This window comes from Oenanthe melanoleuca, chromosome 15 (assembly GCF_029582105.1).
Source record: "Oenanthe melanoleuca isolate GR-GAL-2019-014 chromosome 15, OMel1.0, whole genome shotgun sequence".
NCBI classification, from domain to species: domain Eukaryota; kingdom Metazoa; phylum Chordata; class Aves; order Passeriformes; family Muscicapidae; genus Oenanthe; species Oenanthe melanoleuca.
Window position 1 is genome coordinate 2445047 of NC_079349.1, and position 23367 is coordinate 2468413.

The 23367-nt window shown below is 43.9% G+C and overlaps 1 protein-coding gene across 1 annotated transcript; it reads left to right on the top strand.

Annotated features, from left to right (window-relative positions):
* Positions 1–4864: 4864 nt before the first annotated feature.
* On the top strand, positions 4865–18851 carry VPS37B (VPS37B subunit of ESCRT-I). Its single transcript, XM_056504464.1, has 4 exons — positions 4865–5024; positions 12688–12859; positions 13445–13527; positions 14647–18851. The coding sequence occupies exons 1-4, from the start codon at positions 4920–4922 to the stop codon at positions 15145–15147; spliced, it is 861 nt and encodes a 286-aa protein (XP_056360439.1). The 5' UTR covers positions 4865–4919; the 3' UTR covers positions 15148–18851.
* The last annotated feature ends 4516 nt before the right edge of the window (positions 18852–23367 follow it).

A 23367-nucleotide genomic window follows, 5' to 3' on the forward strand; every position in this document is an offset into this window, starting at 1 on the left:
ATGGACCCTTTTATTGTGCTGTTGGCACATGACAAGTGGCACTGCTTGTGTGCTAAAGCTTTCCTATACCCTGGAAGATGGGTGGGAGCTCCACACACCACCAGGGGATCCAGCAGAATTCATCTAATGCAGATATTTTTGCCTGCACAAACCCTGGGACTGTATAGAAAATCCTGCCTTTCTAAATCATTCCAACTAGGGCTTTTTTTTGAAGTGAAAATCAGGGTCAGACGTGCCCATTAGCCAGACTGAGGCTGGCAGTAAAGCTGTGCTTCACCCAGAGCAGCAGTGGGAACTGCTCCAGAGCTGGAACACGAGCTGCTTCCTGGAGCTGCCCAGTCCCTCGGGCCTGGCTGCCTGTGGGCAGTCTGTTTCAGGCTATTCTCCTGGAAACAAGGCCACTGTTCCCTCTGAAACCCTGGACTGTAGAATTTTGTGGCTGTGACTTTGCCCAGAGTTGGGAATGTGAACAAAATCAGTTCAAGAGCTTCTCAGTTAGAGTGATGGAGATAAAAAGTTCCTTTTCTTCAAAGGGAAAAGTCCTCACAGGGAACTCAGAGGGGTTCATCTGAAACCTTAACCTGCAGGCACTGACGACTGTCCTAGCAGAACTGTAAGCAATTAAGCATTTGAAAGCACAGCTGATTGCAAAGTTGACTGTATATCCCATGGCAGGTTGTTTTCCTCACTATTAATGAGCTCTAACCATTCCCTGTAATAGGTATAACCACAGCTTTATTTGATTTAAACAACAGTGAACCCCATCCAAGGTGAAATTTGAGAGTGGATCCTACAGTTCCAGTGTTCCCCAGGGACAGGGATTTACCCTGTACCCTTGCACAGCCAGGGTCTGTGGCTGACTGACCCAGTAAATGAGCACAGAGTGATGGAAAAAACACAGCTGTGTTTATTCCAACAACTTCTGCCACACTAACCTCTGCCTCAATAAACAACTGTGTGTGTTTCAGTGGCTGCACTTTCTAGACCTTCAGCAGGTCTGGAAGTGCCACAAGCAAACAGAAAGTACTTCTAGCTCAGGTTCAGAGATGTGGTTTAGTCTGGGGAGGAAAAATAAAATCTGCCTCTTCTATTCCAGCTTCACTGTGAACTTCAGGCAAAGAAAATAAGTGCAGGTAAATAAACCTGCTGGTCGTCTCAAAACTGCAGCTCCCTGAAAGGGAAAAATACCTTACAAACATCTAATTCCTGCTCTCTCTCAGGCAGCAGGGACACTCATCTCTCAAACAGAACAGCTGTTTCTCTGCCAGGATGCTGAACACGCAGGTCATTTCCATGTGTGAAGGAATCTGGGTTGTGAAAATTAAACAGAAGTATGGGCTGTGCTTAATATACAGAAGGAAGTTAAATTGCAAATAAGCCCCAAAACTTATCTGCACATTGAGCAACCAGACGAACAGGGGTTAATGTACACCAGAGATGAAATCTGCAAATTCAATGTGTACATAACCAACCAGTTTGTCCAGGAAAAGAAAATAAGATGTGAAGGTGACTTGCAAAATATGTCTAATTCTAATAAATATGCATGAGTGCAGTGCTACTGACCATAAAAGGATATGAGGTACCAGAAGGAAATTTAAGATCAAGTTTAAATAGGAAAAAAAACCCCTAACATCTTATTTAAACTAGTCTGAATGCCAGTTTTCCCCAAGATTGGAGTCTGACTTCTTATTCAACATGACATGGTTTCCCCTGTAATTCTCACAATTTTTTTTTATTCCATTTCTCCTGTAATAAGAAATCCTGACTTCTGTACTTTGCCTGCTTACAGTTCTAACGTACTCGAATGCTGTCACCCTTCAAAAGGATTTCAGCAAAGGCAAATAGGAACCAAGCCTGGGGAGATGATAAATCCCAGCCTGCAGCACTGCAATATTTGATAAATCCTGTAGCCCAAAATCCTGGTTTATCTGCAATCCTTCATATCCTGTCCCAGTGATGTGCTGTCACAAACCTTTATCTTCCACGAAGATTGCAGAATGGGAAGGCACCCTCCTACCTGCCCAAATGAAAATATAATTATACAAAAGCAGTTGACTTCTATCTTGTGTCTCAGCCTCAGCTGCTTTTCTGGACAACTGGAGAACTTAGTTACATGTAGGTGCTGACAAAAGTACTCAAAAGCAACCCAGATGTTTAATGCAGACTCCTCTTCACCATCACCAGAACCCAAATTACCTACACAGGGAGAACTAGTATTTTCCATGTATGTTGTACTTGAGCACAAATTAGTCATGGTCTCACCTGTGACTGAGCAGTTCTTATTATTCCCCTTTCTAAGCAAAAAGCACCAAGGCTGAGGGAATCTGAGAACTCCACTCAGGATCACACAGCAGTGGTAAAACTAGATTAACAACATGAACCTGAGTCAGACTCTTCTAAACCACACTCCCCTCAAACCATTTATTTAGTTATGGTACGAAGTTCAAATTACCAATGTTCTTGGGAAGAAAGGGCTTCTCCTAACCCCTCAACTAATCCCTCTGTTTGTATGTGTGTGTATCTCTACGTGTGTTTGCATGTGCAGACTTACAGCAGGTTTAACCATGCCTGTAACTCTGTTTGATGGGCATGTGCAAATACAGGGTACAGTGGAATGGGGTTGGCAGGGCGACTATCTGCTGGTTTTAAATAACAAGGCAGGGCTGCAGTGACTGTGCAAAGCCCTGTCAGTGCCCAGGGCACGGCTGCTGACTCACCTGGCAGGGAGCACATGCCTGCAGCAGGCAGGTGTGCTGGGCTGGGTGAGTGCTGTGATGCCTGCTGCATGCCTGTATCACCAAACACCTTCTCCCCACCCTGGGCTCAGCTTCCTGCTGCGCAAACATCGCGCCCTCACCTCCCTCTGAGCGCACCCAGGGCTGTGAGTGCCTCTGCACCCAGCAGCCAGGAGGCCTGGAAGGCTTCCTCCAGCAGGGTCACCTTGCTGGTGTTACTCCCTGTGGATAATAAGGACAAAGAGGGCTTCTGGGAGGGTGAGAGGCGTGGGGAGCCGGGTTTGGTTATAGGACAAAAGGACAACCATAAAGCTGTCACGTCATCAGGGTGTCCTGCCAGGAACTGCTGGGTCACTTCCTGAGTGTGACTGCAACCTCATTGTATCAGAATTGTATTCGGTCACCGTATGGATTTTTTTTTTCTCCAGTTAGATCAAAAATATCAGCTCCAAAGGACAAGGCCCACGTGGCCATTCCCTCCCCTGCTCCCTTGGCTCCTGGCTCCTTTTGGCTCTCTCTCCAGAGTTACACGGAAATAATGCACACACCCACACCTACGTAGGGACAGAAGCAGGCCAGGAAGGTGGTGCATGCCAAGTGATGCATACAACTTAGGCTCTTTTAACACAATTAATTGTTTCCAGGCATAATTGTCTTTATCAGCTCTGCTAACAGCAGCAGTAATTGGGGAGCTGCTGCTCCTAAGGGTTACCACACACTGCCTACTCCAGTGCTGGTGACATGACTAGATAAGAATCAGAAGAACAAAATATATGGCGGTTTAATTGACGCAGTTTTTACTACATTGCATTTCAAAAGTATTTAAATTTACTGTGAAACACATCTTTGACAGATTACTTATTGACCTTCACTGTTGAAGAAGAAAGTGCTTAAGATGGATGAAATGACCTAGCACCAAAGCTTGGCCAGGTACGATTTTTAGCTATTTTTAACCTAAATAAGTATTCACCCTAGGCTTGAGAACAATCATGCAATCACACTTTTGAGATTTACTCCAGCCAAGTCCCAACCTGGGTAAGGAAATGCGAGTTAAATCTACTGATTTTCCTTCCGAATTTTCAGCTGTGGAGTTTGAAACAAAAGGAGGCCACGAGTGGATACAATAGCTCAGGCAGGAGCTCCAGCCGGACCCAGGGCAGAGTCCGAGCCATCGCAGTGACCTGTCCGACCTGCGAGTGTCCCAGCAGCCACATCTCCGGGACCACACCAGCGTCCTGTGTCCACTTTGGGCCCTCCATTCAGGGAGAACACTGATGAGCGTGTCCAGGGAAGGGAACGGAGCTGGGGAAGGGGCTCAGCCTGGAGAAAAGGAGGCTCAGGGCCCTTCTGGCTCTGCACAACTCCCTGACAGGAGGGGACAGCCGGAGTTTGGGCTCTGCTCCAGGGAGCAGGGACAGGAGGAGAGGGAACGGCCTCAGGCTGGGCCAGGGGAGGCTCAGGTTGGACACCAGGAGGAATTTAGGGTGCTAAAACATTGGAAATGGTTGCTCAGGGAAGTGGTGGAGTCTCCATACCTGGAGGTTTTTAAGGACAGACGACGCGGCGCTCAGCACTGTGGTCTGGCGGAGAAGGTGGTGATCGGTCACAAGCTGGACTCGATGACCTCAGAGGGCTTTTCCAACCTCACTGACTGATCCCTCGGGACTCCGAGGGCCCCGAGCGCCTCATGTGAGCACAGCCCACAAAGCTCGCTCTGTGCGGGGCTCTGCCCGGCGCTGTGCTCATGGAGGGGCTTCACACACGGACCCCTCACCGGGGCTTCACCCCTCACAGGAGCTCCCCTCACAAGGGCTTCACCGGCTCACAGGGGCTCCCCTCACAGACCCCGCAATGGCCTTCACACCCTCACAGGGGCTCCCCTCACAGACCCCGCAATGGCCTTCACACCCTCACAGGGGCTTCACCGGCTCACAGAGGCCCCCCTCACAGACCCCGCAATGGCCTTCACACCCTCATAAGGGCTTCGCTCCCCTCACACGGGCCCCCCTCCCCATCCCCTTTGGTTCCGTCCAGCAGCGCCCCCCTCCCGCCGCGCAGCCCCCGTGGTACGCCCCGACACGCCCCCCCGGCAGGGGGCGCTGAGGGCGGTGCCCGCCGGGCCGGGGCGAGACCGCGGCGGCACTTCCGGTGCGGGGCCGGGGCGGGAACGGGAGCGGGGCCGGGATGGCGCTGGACGTGCGGCGCCTGGAGGCGCTGAGCCTGCAGGAGCTCAGCGCGCTGCTGGACGACGAGGAGCAGCTCCAGGACATGGCCCGCGAGATGGAAGAGGTGAGCGGCTGCCTCGTAGTCCCCGGCCGCGGCCTCTCCTCGAGCCGCCCCCCTCAGCCCGCAGGGTCCGCGCCGCCCCCGGTGCCGCTCGCTGTTGGGGCTCCGTGACTCCCCGCTCCCCGGAGCCGCCGGGCGGTCTCGGCCCCGCCGCGGAGCTGTCGGTGCGTGAGGAGTCCCCGGGGCTGCGGGAAGCGCTGGCGGTCCCTCCTCGCCTCCCCGTTCCCTGCCGCCCCCGGCCCTCGTTCTCCCGGCCTTTTGTTCGGCCCGCGGCGGGGGGATCGCTGCCCGTTGGGTGCTGTAGGAAGGGTGAAGGCTCGGCGTTTGGAAAACGCTAAATTAAATTAATTCAACCGCTGAATTAGGAGGCACTGACGGCCCGGAGGTGGGATCTGCTTTTCCGTTCGCACAGCCCTTGTTTTGTGCCTGAAGGATTTTGCCTGGGTGAATTCAAAACAATGTGAAAGAGATTTCTGTGTGCCCCCGTTGGTATGCTGGGCGCAGCGAGGGCTGTCAGGCTTTTCTGCTGCTTGTTTTGCTTATTTGAAGTGTCTTTGTCAGTGCATCAGGCTCTAAGTCGTGCTTTTGGATTCGTGATTCTTAAAACAAAATAGGAGCCTGTTTTCTTCCTCTGACTGTGGTTGTCTTTAACTGGTTTTCTTATGTGCCAGCGGACACTGGGTGTTACAGTTCAGATACGAGACTGTTCTGGGTTTATTTGGCCACAGATGTGCCTGAAAGAATCTCACTCTTAGTCAAATAAGAATGAATAAGAAGAAACTATATGTATAAAAACTTTAAAAGAAAAAAACGTGCTCTGCTTTTCTGGGTCCTGTATTTATTAGTTTTTTTTTTGTTTTCTTAAATTAGAGGACAAAAGCCTCAGGAGAAGAAAAACAGTGGCAATGTCTTCTTGAGAAAGAAGCTTAGTTTATTAAGTGAAATCAGTTGTAATTGTGTTCCCTCACACTAAGGTTCTGGCCCTTTTGGTGCTTCTGAGGAAATTTTTCTGGATCACCTCGAGCCAAATTGTCCAAGTATTACACATGGAGAGGCCCACTGAAGGCCGGGCTGAGCTGATGAGGTGTCCTGGGGAATTTATTTGCTGTGTTATGTGACAGTTTAGATTTTGAACTTTGTGCCAGCAGATTTCTGGGAGCAGGGCAGCCATAATAACTTTTCGTGGGAGCTTATATTTTGAGAACTTAGGAAGGAGCAGGCGGTGCTGTGAAAAGTAGAACATGCAGAGAGCTCTTGGAGGCCCCGTGGTTTGCTGGGGGCAGGAGCACCCTGCTGAATAAAAACTATTTAAGGAAACTCAGCGGGTTATAATGGGCTTAACTTTGTAAAGATGTGAACGGGTGCAATGCTGCTGGTTCTGGTGTGACCTCTGACAAGGCACATGAACACAAGGCCTGGCTTAGTGGGCTCATTATTATTATTTGTCAGTGTGGACTTAAGACTGTAGGTCAGAAGTGACAGAAAACCATATCTTCTCTCAGTAGAAAAGATCCTCCCTCGCTACACAACCAGCCCATAGTCTCGATTTGACCCTCAGGTTTTCCTCTTTCGTTGGCATCTTAAGGCTTTTAAATTGTAGAGTAAAGTTCTCCGGGCCCGAGGGAATATTTTGTGGTGTTTGGAAAGTGTGGCCAGGTTTGAAGGTGCTCAGGCTGTGTGGAAACAGGGCTGTGCTGCTGTCTGCTGTAATCCTCTTTTATTGGATGTGGAGGCTTTTGCTGGAGTCTGTTCAACTAGAAATGTGTTTACCCATCTTGGAAGGAATTGGCCATACTTGAATATTCCTTCCTCATTCTGTTTTTGCCTTCACTGAATTGTTTATTGCATGTGCTGCTGAGACCTGAGTTTTCACTGGGAAGTGTGTGGCAGGAAGAGGGAGAGAGGGAAATCCTGGACATTAAGGAGGCACCGTGGTGACTTCACTGCTGCTTGGCTGTATCCAGCTTGTAGGGTTATTCCAAAGTCCTTAAATTCCTAATTTTACTGTGCCATGCCAATGAAATCACTATTCTGGAGTCACTTCTCTGAGGTCACTTGTATTTTCAGTGACAAAGTTGGTTAAAGCTGATTCTTCCATAAGTGAAAAAACCCCATTGTTCTCCTTGTTGCAAGGAAAACCCAGCTCAAACCCCAATGTTTTGTTCACAAAGGAGGAGGATTTAGAAAAACCGCTTGGCTTTCTTGCTAACAGCTAAAAATAGGCACTTCCATCCTTACAGGGAGTGTATTCCTGTGTGGCATTTGAGCAGGATTTGTGGGGGTGTGTGTCTGTCTGTGAGTGCCCACGGGGTGATGTCCTTGCAGCATGTCCTGCACGTGTGTCCCCAGGTGTGTGACACTGTGACATCAGGGCTGAGCTGCCACTTTTCCTGTCCCTCAGGTTGGGTTTGCAGCCTCTGGGCTTGCAGGGCTTGAACAACGAACGTCTTGTCTGTGAGAAAGAGGAAGGAAGCTCCTTGTCTGGTACTCCCAGTCTTTTAAAACTGAGGAGGGTTTTTTTTATCATCCTCTCAGGTTGATCTCTGTGCTGCATGTACAGCATTCATCTTCATGAAATAAGCAATCACAGGATGGTTTGGGTTGGAAGGGACCTGAAAGATCATTTAGTTCCAAACCCCCTGCTATGGCAGGGTCATAAAAGTAATTTGTTTATAAAAGTCAGTCTCGGTGAGATAACTCTAAAAAGCACAGATGAGAGAATTTGTGACCTGACACTGGTGATGATTTGATGAATTTCCCTGTGAAAGTGAATTTTCTTTTTATCTCCTGGAGCATTACTTCTGTGACAGTGCAGTATTGTACTATTGACTGCTAAGATTCCATGGCCAAAAATTACTTGCTTTTCAATACCTTAATTATGTGAAATCAAGTCAGAAATGTATTGCCTTCTTCTCATTCCAGCATTTCAGAGTACACTGGCAAGCACAAAAGGAATTTTTGAGTATAGTCTTTCTCTCAGAAGCTCATTGAAAAGATGATGCAGGGCAGAAAGTCCAAGTTAAACTATGTGCATTCGTGCCCAGATTTCTTGGATTCCTACTCTTGTCCTAAAACCACATTGTGCAAGTGGTCATGTTCTTGTTGGCCAAACATGAAATTTAGTTGCAAAGTTAGGAATTAGACTTGGTGACAACTACAGATTTTTCTTTTCTAGCTGAGCATCAAATGAGTAACCTGTCTGTGTCTGAGTGCAAATTGCAGTGCTGAGTGTCTTGCCTCTGCAAGAAATGTCTAGGAACTGCAGCTTACCTTCTAAGCTTTATTTTGTCATTTTCAAGTAATCAGAAGAGCTAAATTTAGCCAATCTAATTACTCTGCAGTATGTTTTAATATTTATTGCAGAACAGATGTTGTTAGGGGGTGTATTATTATTCACGACTCCTTGATGAAAAGCACTCCTAAATCTTTTGTAAAAGAAGTCTCTTCTCCTACTCTGCACCTGTCAGCTCCTCTTTCAGGGGTTAATTTGACACTCCAAATGTGTATCTTTATACTTCTACAGCGTGGCTGCATATTTTATTCTTAATTTACAAGTATCTGTAAGTGAAAGAGAATGTGGGAATGATACAGGCTGGAGAAATCTAAAACTAACATGGATGTGTCCTATGTATAAAGCAATTAAAATGGTGCCACACAAAGCTGCTTTTTATTTATAGCTCCTTAAGAGACTTTTTCTCGAAGGTACCAAGAGACTCCTCACTGTGGTGCTGGCCAGAGCAAGCTTATAATTATAATTATAGCAGTTCTTGATGGACTTTGTGGGTAGTCAGGATTGCTCAGTTTCTCAGAGGCAGCTCCTCTGGGAATGTGCTTTGGGATGAACCAGAGTGACGCTTCTCCAAGACATTTTACACAAATAACTCTTGCTGCAAACCATTATTTTGGAGTAAGGGACCAACATTTATAGTATGAATGTTGCTAAGCTAGTACTAGTTCTGGTTTAATTTTAACCAGCTTTTTTTTTTCTTTTTTTAAAAATGGGATGAAACAAAGCTGCAGTTCATAAAAGTAGTAGACTCTAAATTCCCAAAGCAGTTGCTGCTGCCTGCTCTTGGAAATGCTCATTAAATAAATCCTTGAGTAAAATTATTCAAATTCTGTCCATTAAAGAAATTCATTTTTTAAGCAGCCTAAGTTTTCAAGTGATGCATAAACGGTTACTTTTGCTTTTAGTAACCTCTGCGTCCATGGCTTCATTTTCTTGCAGCAGTTTGGTGTTGAGTGGTCTGCTCAGGAGTGAGCAATCCTGTACCATGAAAATCCCCTTATAAGCAGCTCAGTATGGTTGCCCCATTTGTCCCATGCAGAATTCATGGTGAGAGCTTAGCAGTTAAAAAAAAAAAAAAAGTAATATATTCTCTTTAATATTGTCCTGTCTCATTGTGTCTCGTGATTCTGACTGGTATTTTCATCTGGTTTCAGATTAACATTTCCTGCCTGTTGAAGTGCTCATGACCTCAGGAGTCTTGTTAGGAATTCTGCAGGAGTCCTGTGCTCCTGACTTTTATCTCTAAATAACCTTTTTTTTTGCACTTCCAGTGGGCAGGTGACCAACCAGTGCAGGAGCAGTTCCCTGTTAATGCACATTATTGTCACGTCACGCGTGACAACAAAATACCTTTTGTTGGATTTATTCCTTCCTCAGCTTTTGTCTTGTGGAAAGCTGTGAATGGATGCTGAAAGCATGCTTTGTGCTTCTCTGATAATCTTAATAGGCTGCTCATGCTGGACTGTGCCTTTGACCCTTGGATGATTTTGCAGCCGTTTTTTTTGTTGGGTTTTTTTTGGTTTGTTTTTTTTTTTTTTAGTTTTAAATTATTTTAAAGCTTTTCCACAGCACTCTTTAGGCAAATTTTACAGTGGTTGTTTTCTGATTCCTCAAATTAATTCCAAGTGTAGTGGAACTGTGTAAAGTTTTTACACAGACCTTAACATCACTGACAGAGAGTATTCAGGTTTATAAATCATACCTGTATTCAATTTGCATTGCTCTGGGATTATAACTGTTCTGTTTGTTGTGAAATAGAATTCACAGACTTCAAAATTCTTTCAGTGCCATTAAATATTTCAATGTCCTGAAACAAGTGGATGGGTCTTCACCAGATCCTCCTTAAGTTTCATTAAACATCATTTGTAAATTTGCTTTGTATTGGAGGAGCTGGTTCTTCTCATGGTTTTGGGTGAAAATCAAGTTTCTCATCTCTCCAAGTGTGATTTGTTAAAAGAAATCTGACACAGACCAATGCTGGAAGTAAAAACTTCAGGAGTGACATTCTAATTCATCATTAAGTATCAATTACCATTTTTTATCAATTAACATTTTTTAACTTCTGTTAGAAAAGATATGCACTTCTCAAAAGTGCTCTAATATGGAAGAAGTTTAGTCATTAAGTCCTGTGTAATTTCAAGCACTATAACTTAAAGTACAATTGCAAACACCTTAACTTTTTCACTTTTGCTCAAGTTTAGTCTGGTCTGTAATTATTAGATATCAGATGCAAAGGACAGGATGTCACTGCCTTAGATGTGGGCAGGTCATATTAGTCACATCTTTCTTATTTTTGCAAGTCAGATACATCATGTCAGTGATATTTACTCATCTTCACACATTTGAAATGATTTAAAAGTAAAGTTATTCAACAGATCATTATGAAAGATTAGGAATTTGTTTCTTCCTTCTCCTGCCTGGTCCTGTTGAGAAATATTTTGACAGTTTGAGGCAGGGACAACATCACAAAAGTCTCACCTGACTTTAGGAAGTCTTTTCTTCCTCTGTTTATCTGGAGTCTCACCTTCTCCTCTTTACTATCAATGATTTTAGTAAAAGCTTCATTTTCCTGCTATTTGTGCTCTGGAATGGTTTATAGGTTTGTGTCCACTGTCTTTTTTTCTGCCCTGAGTAAATATGCTTCTTCTTCATCCCAAAAAAGAGGTCAAAATTCCCTCATTAAACTGGCCTGTCCTGACTGTGCACCTGCTTTGACAGAATATCAGCCTCCCAAGCAGTGAAAATACTGAATTTGCTGTGAGGAAGTAGTGAGCTGATTAAAATGGTGAGAGGCACCAGAACCCATCAGTCTTTTTGCACACAATTTTCCTTGGCTGGCAGTTCAGGAGCCAGGAGGAACAAGGCTTGTGGTGATGGCAGGAGCTTGGTAAGAGTTGGGTGCCACTAATGAAGCTGTAAAATCCTGTGTATTTTAGTTCCTTTCATAATTCTTTTTAAAAAATGTAAAATAGGGGGACTTCAGCTTTCTGAAAGCAACAGTCCTAACAGGATCAGGTCGTATGAGAATAAACAAATGGAAATCAGTTTAATTTACATTATTTTGCATTAGATTCAAAGGTAAGAAGAGGATTTTCTTTTTATTCTTTGAAAGGATCTGCATTGAACACAAGCATAGTGCTGGATGCTTATTTAGGCTTGAGAAGACAAAACAATATTGAAAGTGTGAATTTCAGAATTTGGAGTACAATTGGGATGGATGTAGTATTTAGGACTCTGCATTATCCTTGGTTGTTGTTGTTGGGTTTTTAAGTTATTTGCAAGAACAGGGGAAGAATAAAACTTTGGTTTTTGGAGAGTGGTATCTGGAGACAAAGGTGTGTTTGAGTAACACCAAGCTAGTATTGAATTTAGGAAATTAAAATAGCATATAAATATTTCAAAAGGAAGTAATTGTTCTCAAAGACAGTTGCTGTGCTTGGAAAAACACCTGAATTTTGATGCTGACCTTTTCTGGGGCTTTTAAACAGCTCATTTGGGTTTTCTCTTTCCTGTTTCTGGGGTGTGGCTCTGTCCACCCAGAAGTGTGGCAGGAGCAAGGTCTGTGCTTCTGTTTGCACAGGCTGCAGGGGCTGTGAATGGGAGCAGCTACAGCTGGATAACCCGGGATAACCTGGGCTGGAAGGGGCACAAAATGGCCCTCCTGGATGGAGGAGCTCACAAAAATGTACCAAATTCTGTTGGTGTTGAAGGCAGCTCAGTAAAATTAGTCTGTTGTGCCCCAGGAGGACTATTCCACTTGTTGATTCAGCCTGAGAATCTGAAATCAAATCCCTTGGTTGTTTTTTTTCCTCTTTTGATGTCTGAATATTTTAATGAATTTAATGTGACACCCAGGGCAGACTTCTCCAAATACTCCCAGAGCTCCTGAAGGCTCTCTTGATAAAATCATGTGCATGTGTGATTGTGAGCTAACTGGAATCTGCCTGAACCTTGGGTGTGTGAGAATTGTCAGTTTTTCTTTAGGCTAGGAACTGTTAAGCAGAAGGATTAAACTGAAAAAACAGAAGTTTTGGCATTAATCCAGGATTGGTGTAACACAGTTGGGGAACAATATTCTGGAGAAGGAGCAGTCACGATGCCATCCTTATTTTTTACACTTTAACAAGATAAGGGATGATATTCTTCAGCACTCATTGTATCTCTCTGCTGGAATTCAGATTTTTTCAAGAGCTGTTGCTTTATGTGTCAGTGTTCATAATTTGTTCATCAGTTGCAGGTCCAATACCACAGCACTAATTCTTACATAAAGCTTACTTTTGTTGCTTATTTAAAAGCTTTCAAATTTTCATTTTTGTCTTGCTTAATAATTTCACTGTCATTGCACACACTTTGTTTTTGTTTTTAATTTCTGTCCAGGCCCAAAATGTTCAGCACAGCAAGGACATGACCCTTGCCAGCAACCGCAGTCTGGCAGAAGGAAATCTCCTGTACCAGCCAAAGTTGGAGTCTCTGAAATCAAATCTGACTGAGAAATATCAAGAGCTGCAAGTTCTTTTTGAAGCATACCAGATAAAGAAAACAAAACTAGGTAACACTGGCTGGTGACAATTATGATTTTCTGTTTTCTAAGTGAATGTAAATCTGTTGTCTGTTTGTTGTTTGGTTTTTGGTGTCTCATTTTTAGCTGTGAATTAGGGTACAAAGTGAGATGTCATTCCTGTGTAGTGCTGAAATAGATCACACTTCTGATGATTTATTAAGTGACTGTCACATCTAGTAACAGATGCTGTGGATTCTTCTTGTTATCTACCTGTTCTTGACCTACTCTTCTCTAAATTACCTGCTTCATTTACCTTGCTAAAGAGCAAAACACTTTGTGACTATTTATAAATCAAATGGCATATTGCATTTAACTTTTATACTGAATTATATTTTACATCTGATATTGCACTTGCTGAAGTGCTTTCAGTGTTATAAATACATAATTGGAATTAAATTTCAGCTCTTAGCACTCTGACAATATTCCTGAACTTCATTATATATTTCTTCTTGTAACCATCCTGTGCAGAACTGCAGAGCCTGCTGGTTGTGCAGATGTGCCTTAGAGGTTGTTGTGTGTTTTGAAGTCACTTAGAGCCTGCTGTCATTTTCTGTCCTTCCTGTGCCTTTGCAGACAGACAATCCAGTAATGCTTCCCTGGAGACCCTGCTGGCCCTGCTGCAGGCTGAGGGGGCCAAGATTGAGGAAGACACAGAGGTACTGACAGAACAACCCAGTCCTGCCTCTTCCACCACTGCCAGAACCTTCCATGTCCATGGCTGCAGTGCTGAGCTGAGCATGTGACAGTTAAAGGAGTAGTCTTAAGAATATGGTCTTGTCTCTGCTTTGAACTTCAGGGAACAGCTATTTGATTCCATCAATTTTATTTCTTTTTTATCTGAGTAATTTTTTACTTTTAACATCTTTGAAGTTCAAGAGAGAAAGGGCATCTTTTTAGAAAAGACAGGCAAGCCTCTTAATTCCTTGGCTTTGCCTTCAAACTTGTAGAGTTAAAAATGTGCCATCTTTTTTAAATGGGATTTGTCTGGTATATGTATTACTTCATAATAAATGTCAATTATTAGCCTAACAAAAAAATTATGCCTGTGCTGCTTTTCCTCCAGTGTTCCTAATGAAATATTCCATTGTGATTTCAATGTGTCTGTGCAGGTGCCAGGGGTCACCACTTGCTGTGGCACAAGTGCTTGAAGGGTGATCTGACTTCAGAATAATGGGAATGTTTGGTTTTGTTTGCTGATTTGCATGCAGGCATTTTCTGTAATTAATCAGGAGTAAAAAATTTGCTTATTAGCCTCGAGTTGTGATTGTAAGAAGACATTCCCAGGACAAACTGAATTTTGTGATTTGATGTTTGTTCAGCTCTCAGTTATTAAACATCATTTACCCAAAGCCACAAGTAAGGATGAGTCTTAAACCTGATTTAGCAATAATCTCTGTGCTGAGTCTTACAGAGTTCCCAGTGTTTCTGTTGGCATTCAAGCAGCACTGAGCTGTAGTTCAGCTTAGCTGGCAATCTGGGAAGCTGCTGGACTTGGTTGGCTCTCATCTCTGGTGATCAGGGGAATGCTCAGAGCAAGATTCAGATGTTTTTACTGCTGTTCCTTCGGTATAAATTTATGCAAAAGTGATATTTAACTCTCAGTGCTTCTGAGTAATAACTAACTCAAAGTTCTGCTCAGAATTCTTCAGTATGCCAGTCATCTTCCATATGCCAGCTGGAAAATCACAGGCAAAATGATGCTATTTTTGGGATGTGAGCCATTTAGATTCTGTTGCAGTAGGCTGTTTCCTAAGAGAATGTTCTGTATTTGACAGAATATGGCAGAGAAGTTCCTTGACGGTGAAATACCACTGGATTCCTTCATCGACGAGTACCAGAGCAGGCGGAAGCTGGCTCACCTGCGGCGGGTGAAGATCGAGAAGCTGCAGGAGATGGTGCTGAAGGGACAGAGACTCGCTCAGGCTCCGCCGCCGGCGCAGCCGAGGCCGCCCGAGCCCGCGCCCGCCGCCGATCCCTACAGGGCGGATGCCAACCCTCCTCCCTCGGTGGTGCCGCGGCGGATCCCGCCTCCCCCGCCTCCCTCCGGCCCCGCAGGACGATTCCCCGCTCCCTTCAGTGCAGCCATGAGCTCAGGACCGGCTCTCTCTTACCCAGGTGCTCCCTACCCTCCTCTCCCGCCTCGGCCGGGAGCAGCTCAGCCCACGAGTCAGATGCCACAGCCGGGATACCCAGCCCAGTGTGTGCCACCCTACCCTCCTCCTCTGCCCCAGAGACCACCTCGCCTTCCACCACACCCTGGTTTTATCCTCCAGTAAATATTTGGGTGCGCCTGACTTATGTATTGGTGCTTATATTTCCTTTTCCCCCATCAGAGACTTGCTGTAGGCAGTGGGAAGCCTCTGTTCTTTGCACAATGGAGCACAAAGGCCGAGCTGTGGCACGGAGGTTTGCAATTGCTTTGCTAAATGTGGTGATGTTTGTTTGCAAAGGTCAGTGATGAGGTTTTCCTAGGAAGGTGATATGGTCTAAATTCTGTCAATCCATCAAACTGGGGAGGGACTCACAGTGGATTTGCTGACCAAGTCACGCTCTGAATTCCTTAGTGATAGCAAATCAGCATCCCCCTGTGTTGTGCTGTATTCCCGTGGCAGCTGGATGTGTGTGTGGCAGACAGGGAGCTGCTTGTCTCTCTGAGGAATTCTGTGTCCGTGACACTGTTGGGATGGTAACAACCATATCTGGCTGCTGGGCAGGGGCTGTGCACAGGGCCCCCCTGGGCATCCTCGTGCATCCAGGGCCAGGTGCACGATGTTTTCAGAGCTCACTGAGCTGAAGCTCCTGTCAGAACACCTTGGAGTTTAGACAGGGAAAATGACAAGAGTTTCATTTCTGCATTTCAGTTGTTACCTTAGACAGTGTGTAATCAAAGTAGGCACTACTCCCACTCCTAAATAGCTTGATACCCTCAAAGTCCTGGTCTCTTGAAATGAAACTAAACTGTTTGTAGAGCCAGTTTAGGATTTTATAGACACTTTACCGGGCAGTTTTATTTCCTTGCCTATTAAGACTCTTTCTAACGGTTGTTTTTTTTCTCCTTTTCCACACCTTGGATACAGAAATGATTTTTTTACACAGGTGCTTAGCTTTTGCTACCATGTGATTCCAGGAATCTAGGCAGGGTATTTTCTTAATCAAATACTGGATTTTCACATGTAATTGCCCACTTGAATTTCCACAATTTTGTTTTATTCCTTAACTCTGTCTCTTGCTCGGCAGAACTATTTTTAACTTTCCCATTTTGTTTAGTTTTGCAGTTTGGGGCATGTGTATCTATCTTGAATTTGCAGTTAATGTTTCTCTGCAAGGAGACAAAAAAGAAAAGCCTTTTGAAGTCCATGGTGGCTATTTGCATCTTACAGAATCCCTTCTTGACTCACGCCCCTGGATGGGAGAGGCTTTTTAGGGCAGCTCAGATTTCACTCTCAATGTGACTCTTGAAGCCTAAGGTGCAGACACATGCTGGTATTTTAATCCAGCACCGGGGGAGGCAAATTTTAACTTGTTGTTTGCACAGAATGTGTCTGTGAATTTGTTACCAATCAGTCCGGAATCTGTCAAAGCCCCTGGTTATTTCAGAGCCTTTTGGTATCATTGTCCCGGAATGCACTACATTGTTTGGAAGTTTGTACTGCAAACATCAGTCAGAATAGAATATCTATTTTTTTTTCCTTTATGTAAGACCCAGATTGTCCCTCAATCATTTCCTCTGGAGTGTGGTGGTTAGCAAATACTAATCTGAAATTAAGCTAATAACAGGAAGCTCTCGATTCTGCAAATATAAATATGGTCATTTTGTTTTGCCTTCTGCAGACAAAGGGCAGAAGGTTGGTCAGTGTTACTGGCATCTGAACCAATTCCCCAGTGTAAGTCTGGCAAGCTTTTATAGATGGGGGATTTTGTGAAGCAATGTGCATTGGATTTGTTTGCAAAGTGTGTTTTTTCTGTAATCTAGTGATGGTACAGGATGTGGTTGTTTTTTTTTTTTTGTTTGTTTCTAATAGTGTGATATCTTTTCTTGGTATTATTTTCTTACTGAAGCTTTGTATAAGCATGGTTAATTATGACTCGTTTCAAAGTAACTTTGCTGTGCTGTTAGTGCTGGTATTTGGATGGCAGCTGTTGTATCTGGATGCTAAACATGAGTCTGCTGTAGAAATGGTTTTGTGTCCTAGAAAGAATTCAAGTGGGTGGGGGCTACCAGGTTGGTGTCTGAATACAGAAATTCATACTTTGAGCCTGCTACACAAAAACTCTAAAACACTCCCAAATCAGTTTTACTAAGATTTCATGAAAACAACCAGGTATATTTTACACTTATCAAGTGCCAACTTTTTTTCTGAGGGTTGGAAATCCTCAGAAGTGATGGGGGTGATGGATAAGTGTATTGTGAATTTGCACTGCATTTTATGTATCAGACTTTATCGGTATTAGTAGTCCAAAAATATTTTTACTACTTGTTAAATCTTCTGTCTTTTGGTAACTTTTGTGATAACAATGACCTTTCAGGGATACTTTATCTAAAAACAACCTCTTGTGCACACTAAATACAGACAAAGCTAATGCAATTTTTTTTTGTCTGGAAGCAAAACAATGCATTATTGCATATGCATGTGGCTGATGTGCCTTAGGATCACTACTTGTGATTGTAATTCTAGGATATTAGCATTTTTATCATTTGAATGGCCATTGCTTAACTCTAATTTAAGGGCTCTTAGAGAGCACTGACTTTTACAAAAAACTGACCCTCATACTTCAGAAAAAACAGCTGTATCTGCTATTTGTAAGCTTATAGTTGCCTTCACTGATGGGTAAGTTTGAACGTAGCTGATGTAACTAATGTGATGTTTCAGTTATTGCAAGCTCATAACTGAAGTCCAGCTGCTCATGGGAAACGTTTTGCCATTAATTTTGTGTGTGTGTGCACACAAACTGTAAATATTTACTTGACTGCTGGTGATGTTTAAGGGTAAAGGAGAAGAATGACTGTGGAAAGCTGTTCAGTCTTTTCAGCAACAAACTTGATGAAACACTAACCAGGCAAGAACTGTGTCAGTGCTTTCAGTGCCCTTCAACAGCTTCTTCTGTTCTGTTATAGCTAATAAATAAATTCTGCTCTGGTTAGGATGTTTAGAATTGTACTAATTTGCACTGTTTATAAGATAGTGAGATTAAAATGCCATAGGCAAGCTGAGACTTGAGAGGGGGTGGCTCACGATGCTTGCAAAAAAAAAAAAAAATTATATATATATATATAAAAAAGGATTTTTGATGTCTGCTACAAATAGCATATACTTCCCCAAAGCAATTGGAGTGGAGAAAAATCCTTTCAATCCAACGTGTACCAGGGCTTTAGAGTGTTGGTAGCATTGGAAATGCTCTCTTGGGGCGGCGTTGTTTGTGCCAGTCTTTTGTACACAGTTCTGTGAGCTGGGACTTGGACTTGGGACTGACTTGCAGTGAGCAGCTCTGACTCCTGGGTGGGTCTCACTGCACTCAGAGCTGCCTCCAGAGAAGGTGGAGTTGGTTGTTCCAGCACAGCTGACCCAGACAGGTCTCCTCTGAAGCGCTGCAAGGAACAGGAGCTGCCCTGGGGTGCCAAAGGCACCTGGGCCTGGCTGGTCGAGGTGACCGTCCCCATTCCTGCCCCAACCTGCACAGCCTCAGTCTCCACCTCTCTTGGGACTTCTCTGCCCTCTCAAACTGGAATCATGACGTTGATACAGAGCTCAAACCAGCAATTCTTTCAGCCTCACGTGGAGCTTCGTGGCAGATGTGGAGTTCAGAGGGGGCAGAGTCGTCCTGTGCCTGAACAGTTCCTCTGTGTGATCCTGGACTGTCTTAATAAGGGGCAGTTTTATATGCCAGGCAAGTTGTGAAACATACAGTGGAATTGTTTGCATAATAAGTCTTTCTGTTATCTACTGTGTTCTGATTTTAAATAAAATAGCATATCTCTTGGTGTCCTGTCTCCTTGTGGCTCCATGGTGCAGTTATATTAATGATTTTCAACCCTAATGGTGTTTTTTTCTGCAGCAACATAAACACAGTTGTAGGTGGATGTAGAACATAAAATTGCAAAATGCTTTAATTATTCATAGTAAATCTGTTGGCTGTATTTTTAGTGACTGGATATAGCAAGTCCATTTTGTATGGAGCTGATGCAGGATGGGTTTGCTCACAGTAGATTTTCCATGTTGTAATCAGGGCAAGGGGGTAGGTGAGCTCACTGTCAGGTAAAACCCCTTTGCTTTTCTTCTGATTTCCTACAATTAGCTAGTGGGAATGTTCAGAATCACCCTGGAGAAGCTGAAGGGAGAAAGCCTTTTATTTTTAAGAGAGGAAAATCTTAGATTTCAGCCAAGTTAGGAGAAATGAGTCAACCAGAGTTATTTAGGAATATGAGTCAGAGGGCAGAAAAGACCTGATGTAATTTGCTGTGATATCTGTCTCTTTAGTAGCAATATAAAAGAGAAATCCTAGTGCAGAATAACTGATTAGGGAAGAAAATCCCTTTTTTAATTGTTTCTTGATCCATTCTGTTTGTGGTGGCTGCAGAGATTGGATAACCTGCACAAAAGGGAAGGTGCAGATGAGGAAAAGCTGCTGTGCTGACTCAGTGCAGGTGGGCGAGGGCAGGGGAAGGTGTTATGTAAAAGCTGCAGCTCTTCAGCTCGGCTCTGCTAAGAATTTGCTCTGTTTTGTAGCTTGAAGAGCTGTGGAACTCCAGCTGTGCCTGTTCCAGAGCTGGGGATGGATCTTCCCTGAGCTTGGAGCCCCAGGAGCTGGTTCTGCCTGGGGTTGTTCCCAGTGCAAAGGAGGTGAGGTCAGACCTTGCCAGGGAGGGGACTCGGGTGGCACAAAACAGCGAAACGCCGGAATGAAGGGAGGGGTGCTGGGGACACCCTGCGGTGTCCCTGTGGCCTTGGCTTGTCCCCTCCTGGAGGTGGCTGTGGAGGCTCTGCAGGTCCTTCCCTTGCCCTTGCTCCTGTAATTTGAGTCCCCTGGGGTTGTGCATTAATCATCCCCCACGCCAGCTTTTGCAGGTTTGCCTTGCTGAGACTCAGGCACTGGAAACTGGGCGTGTTGCTTGAGGGTTCTTGAGAGATTTTGGGTCTTGACTGAAGGTTCAGAGGTGCCTGGGCAGCCTGTGCTGGGCTCTCAGCCTCTCTCTCCATTTTTACCCCTACCTGCAGGAAAAATCCCAGGCTGCTGAGGCTGGGAGATGTGCCAGTGCAGACCCTGGATCCTGCTATAAGCTAAAAGCTATTCTTTTAATACTACTTATTATTTCCAAACTGCTCAAAGGTGCTTTTTCTGCACTCCTGAAGGTGATGAGTAGGAATTATTTTTTCCTTCAAAGCTAAAAATGTTTCCTTCCCACACCTTGCTATGTGCACTTAAAACTGCACATTATTCTAGCAACCACTGCTTGGGTTGGGCCAGTTCCTAAGAGGTTTGGTAATCCTGAAGGGAACCTGTCACAGAGGATGGGGGGTGACAAAGTGGCTCCAGTTCTCAGCACTGAAATGAGACCATCTGGTTGAGGAGAAAATGCTGCTTGTGGAGAAATGTGGAAATGCCTTTTGGCCTGGGGTGTGTTGTCTCACATGGTATGAAGGGAATCCAGACCAGCTTTGTATTTTTTTGTTTTGATTTAAACTTGCATAGCCATGAAACATTTGTTAAATGATTTGATTAGCTGGTGCTTCTTGGATATCCCAGTCATTCTTCTGAGTGGGTCATTCAGGAAATACCATCCCTAAATACAGTGCTGCCCAAACTCATGTAATTCATGCCTGGTTGGGCACAGCAGAAAAATAACTTTTCTTGCAAAGGAGTGGCTGCTTTTTGTGGCTTCAAGGGCTCTTAAAAAACATACTTTTGCAGTAGTTTTGTGGTTTGGTTTCTTCACCTGACTTCCTAGAGCCTGTAGCAGCCTGTTTTCTATTTGTGTGCTTCATTTCAATGCACTTTTCCCCCCCAGTGGTCTGACACTTGTGTTTTGCCAGCTTTGCTCTCTGTTGCTGCTGTTGCTGAGCTGCAGCTGCTTCTGTGCTGGTGTTCAAACTAATCTGTGGTCACTGGAGGTTTGAGGGAGTCAGAGCAGCAGGGCAGGGCTGTGAGTCTGCTTGAAAGCTGCTTCAAGAAAAAATAAATTGTACTTTACTCACCTTGGTGGGAAGGAGCAGAAGGTGGACAATTTCACAACCTGGTTATTTTCCACTGCTTTTCTTACAGGTACTGAATAAAATTTGTTCTCAGGAGCACATTGAATTAAATGTCTTCCTCTGCCCACAGCCACAATAATGGTATTTATAAGTCATTAGCAAATTGGATCTTGCACTACAGGATGTCTTGATGGAGTCTCAGAATAAACCTTTGCAGAAACAGTTGGTCTTTCTGATTTTTTTTGTCAGCTACAACTAGCAAACACTTTCCAAAAAAGTATAGGACTGAAGGAAAAAAATAGACTGGACAGTAAGAAAATTAATTTAGATTACATTTCAAGTGGTTTATAAAGCTTGTTTTTATTTGTGCTTCTTCTTTTTGAGACTTTTGATTATGTTGGCCTGGATAGTTTTAAGTAAATCACAGTGTGACAGCAGTGGGGGTAAACAAGTTACATTTAGCTACAGCATCAATCTCAAAGCTACATTTTATTTTTGAATTCTTTAAATATAATGAGTCCTTTAAGTAGGACTCTGGCTGGAGTTTAAAAGTTTGCATTCTTGTTTAATCAGTATTTCTGTGATGAAATGTGATGGTGTGAGTGGTTGGATGACATCAGTCTCCCAGCAAATATATCCTTATCACTGTCTATAAATAGACCTCGAGCTACTGCAGAAAGCACTTCCTTGAGAGAAAAGGGCTCTAGAAGAAACGAAACTCAGCAGGGAGCTGGCCCCTGTCACTGCTGTGTCACTGCACTGATGTGACAGCAGCCACCTGAGGGCCACAGCCCTGTAACCCTGGCCCAGGGCTCAGGAAAGGCTGAGCAGGAATAGAGCTCCAGGCAGGGTCAGAGCAGCTGCTCTGCTCAGCCACAGCACCAGGAGAGCAGCAGAGCCCTTCTGGGGATGCACTTGGGCCACACAGGGAGCTGGGAAACCAGCAGTGGCACCTGTGTGCCCAGAAACCTGCCCAGTCACTGCTGGGGTGGAACCTCAGCAACCTTGGCCACCACCAGACTGCTACAGACCTAAAATAAATAATGAGCACCTCATAAATGTGTTTACCTGAGATACAGCCACTTGTAGTTCTTGTTAACTGCTTTACAGCCTCTTGGCAGGCACACAGATGGAAAGCCCTGGGTTTTACTGTGGCTTTCATGGAGTTTGATTGTAACTGGGTCTGAGGCTAACAAGGAATGGGATGTAAGTGTTGACTGAACATGGCAAGTCACCACCTAAACTCAAGGCAGCTGTGGTCACCTTGTTATGCTGAGCTCTTAAATGCTTCAGTCTTATCACCCATATATTATGTATCATACACAGCTGCCTATTATATATATATATATAATAGATATATAAATATATATGCAATATCTATATATGTACTAATATATATTATAAATCACCTATATTACCTATAATTATATATAAAATATCTTTATATATTAAATTTTATATATCCTGCATAACAGTATAGGTTCGTAAAATATGCAAAAATGCATATATATATATATATATATATATATATATAAGTCCTCTCTATGTATATGTAGCCATATGCATGTATGGTTCTGCATGTGGCATATTTATTTATTTATTTATTTATTTATGTGTATCTATAGATATATACATATGTGTATCTATAGATACATTTATGCACATTTAGCTTATTTACTGCCTCTCTCTGCCCCACAGCTCAGGCCCAGTTTCCTGCAACCAATTCTGTCATGGCTCTGTCATCAACTCCATCCCCAACAACAAAGCAACACAAAAGTATTTTAAATATTGCTCCTTTAATAATCTACATCCTGGTAGTTGCTCCAAGGGAAGACACAGCTGACAGGATTTTGATTCTGCCCCTGCATCTCTCCACATCAGTAACTCCTTATTGCTGCAGACTTCTCTAGCCCCTGGCTCCCACGGGCCACGGTTAGATTTAATTCTGCTAATTATCTTAAATATAAAACATAATGCAACTGATCCCTTGACATTGCTGTAGTAATAAAAAATAGAAAAGGAAAAAAAAAAAAAAATGTATCCTTATTGCCAGTGTGTGTCAGTAACTGCTTTTCCCTAACAAAAGCCCTGCTCCACGTGCTGGGGAAGGTGAAGGTTTCCCTTCCTGCTGAGGGCTGATCCTATGCCAAAATGAAGTCAAATATTCCTCTGGCTGGAAAAAGGGAAATTTTAAAAAAATTGTTGCAAGAAAACCAGTTCACAGTTCTTGGAAAGGGTCTGAGCAGTACAGTAGAGCTACATTTACTGAAAACTTCTAGTGCTGATAAAGTCCTTTTTAAAAAAAAA

Excerpts from the sequence above, each read along its gene's own strand:
- VPS37B (XM_056504464.1), top strand. The coding sequence starts at position 4,920 with ATGGCGCTGGACGTGCGGCGCCTGGAGGCGCTGAGCCTGCAGGAGCTC. Across the intron at positions 5,025-12,687 it reads TGGCCCGCGAGATGGAAGAG|GCCCAAAATGTTCAGCACAG; the intron begins GTGAGCGGCTGC and ends ATTTCTGTCCAG. Across the intron at positions 12,860-13,444 it reads GATAAAGAAAACAAAACTAG|ACAGACAATCCAGTAATGCT; the intron begins GTAACACTGGCT and ends GTGCCTTTGCAG.